The sequence below is a fragment of the Pundamilia nyererei genome, unplaced genomic scaffold (assembly GCF_000239375.1).
Source record: "Pundamilia nyererei isolate P.nyererei 1_Seehausen unplaced genomic scaffold, PunNye1.0 scaffold00152, whole genome shotgun sequence".
Classification (NCBI taxonomy): domain Eukaryota; kingdom Metazoa; phylum Chordata; class Actinopteri; order Cichliformes; family Cichlidae; genus Pundamilia; species Pundamilia nyererei.
This window is the reverse complement of record NW_005187553.1, coordinates 1479517-1481326: the sequence shown is the minus strand read 5'-3', so window position 1 is coordinate 1481326 and position 1810 is coordinate 1479517. Positions and strand designations below refer to the sequence as shown.

The window sequence follows — 1810 nt, the reverse complement described above, 5'->3', positions numbered from 1 at the left end:
GAATGCATTGTCTTCACTGGTGCACTCCGAGCGCGCGCAGCCGTTTGTTGTTTTAATTGCTGCGGTGTCATTCTGTCCACTTTTTTATGGACAGAATTTCTAGGTGTAGCAAAGTGGTGGAAGGATTCCACTTTGGGGGTCTCACAATCTCCCCTGACCTTTACAGATTATGTGGTTCTGTTGGTTACATCAAGTGATGACCTTCAACTTGAACTGGAATGGTTTGTAGCCAAGTGTGAAGTGGTGGAAATGAGAATTGGCGCTTCCAAGTTTAAGGTCAAGGTTCTCAGCTGGAAAAGTGCACCCAAGTGCTGCTAGTGGTTAGCTTTAAGTATCTCAGGGTTTTATTCCCAAGTGAGAGGAGAGGGACATGGGAGATTGACAGATGGATTGGTGATAGTTGCAGTAATGTAAATGATATCCAGCTGGTGAAGAGAGAGCTGAGCATAAAAGTAAGGCCTTTGATTTACTTGATTTACTGGTTAATCTATGTCCCTCACATCATGCGAGGGACATAGATTAACCAGATTAACCATAGACCACTACCCAGAGCTCATTAGCTCTGGGTAGTGACTGAAAAAACAAAAGACCATTGTGTAAACAAGCACCAAAAATGACATTTCTTCAAAGGGTGGCTGGTTTCTCCTTTTCGAGACAGAGGAAGGAATCCGGTAATTTTGGAGGAACTCAGAGTACTTATTTGTAACACCCTATCGACAGGGGCTCTGGGTTCTGTTGTTACACCGGGCTTGGACCGGCAAAAGTGACTCGAAATAGGCACTCTGGTGGAGTTACTTTGTGTGTGTGAGGTGCTGTCGTAGAGCTTGATTTATTTGTTTGATTTATTTGTTGTGAATAGAATTAATTATGCCACAATAATAAGGGAACATTGAAAATATACAACCCGTTGAGGGGACGGATGACATACATGCTTGGGCAATGGAAAGGTTTTATTTTTTGGATTTCTTTTGTTATACTTTAGCTATTATTCTCACATGCAAGTAAAGTTAATGGGATAAATCAGGAATTAGTTCATTTCTCAGGAGAGAAATGCAAAGGGGGAAACTGTTTCGAAATAAATATATATTGTTAGTGCTTATTTTCTGTTTATATTGTTTTAGAGGCCAGTGTAGGAAAACGCCCCTGGACATGGACTCTGGAACACAGAAAATGCAGAGGAAGAAACACAGACAAACCAGCAACAAACACAGGAAGACACAGGGCTTAAAAGACAGAGGGATAATGAGGGAATGATACACAGGAGGAGAGCAGAGCTGGGAATAATCACACATAACCATGTTCTAGCTGACCTGCATTGGCTACCCATTAGATACCACATCCAGTTTAAAATACTGTTGCTTACATTTAAAATTACCAACAACACAGCACCGAGCTACTTTAGCAAACTCCTTAAATCGTATGTTTCTGCCAGAGGGAACATTGACACTGAACACGGGTCAAGTCTATTAAAGTAAGATATGATGGTAAGATAATAACTGATGACAAACAGATGAGATTATTCACCTCAGGTGTGCAGAAACAAAGGGCTAGAAGCCAGAACAGATCAAGATGCACACACAAATATACACTCACACAGACAGAAAGAGAAAAAATATAAAGAGAGACAGATTGAAGTACAGAGAAGCACAGAAAAACAATGACAACTTTCTTCTCTCAGGAAAAGGAGATTTCCACAACTGAGTTCCACTATGACAATTTGATCTCTACAATAATGACTCTGTTTCTGGCTGGAACACAGACCACCAGCTCCACCCTGAGATATGCTCTTAGCGTGCTGATTAAATACCCC

The 1810-nt window shown here is 41.1% G+C and overlaps 1 protein-coding gene across 1 annotated transcript in view; it reads left to right on the top strand.

Moving 5' to 3' along the window:
- Positions 1 to 1810, top strand: part of LOC102194955 (cytochrome P450 2A4-like) — a gene marked incomplete at its 3' end in the record, with an annotated part of 6024 nt that extends 4214 nt beyond the window's left edge. The window contains exon 6 of the mRNA XM_013913803.1: positions 1679 to 1810. Within this exon, the coding sequence (XP_013769257.1) occupies positions 1679 to 1810 (132 nt within the window). The remainder of the gene's footprint in view (positions 1 to 1678) is intronic.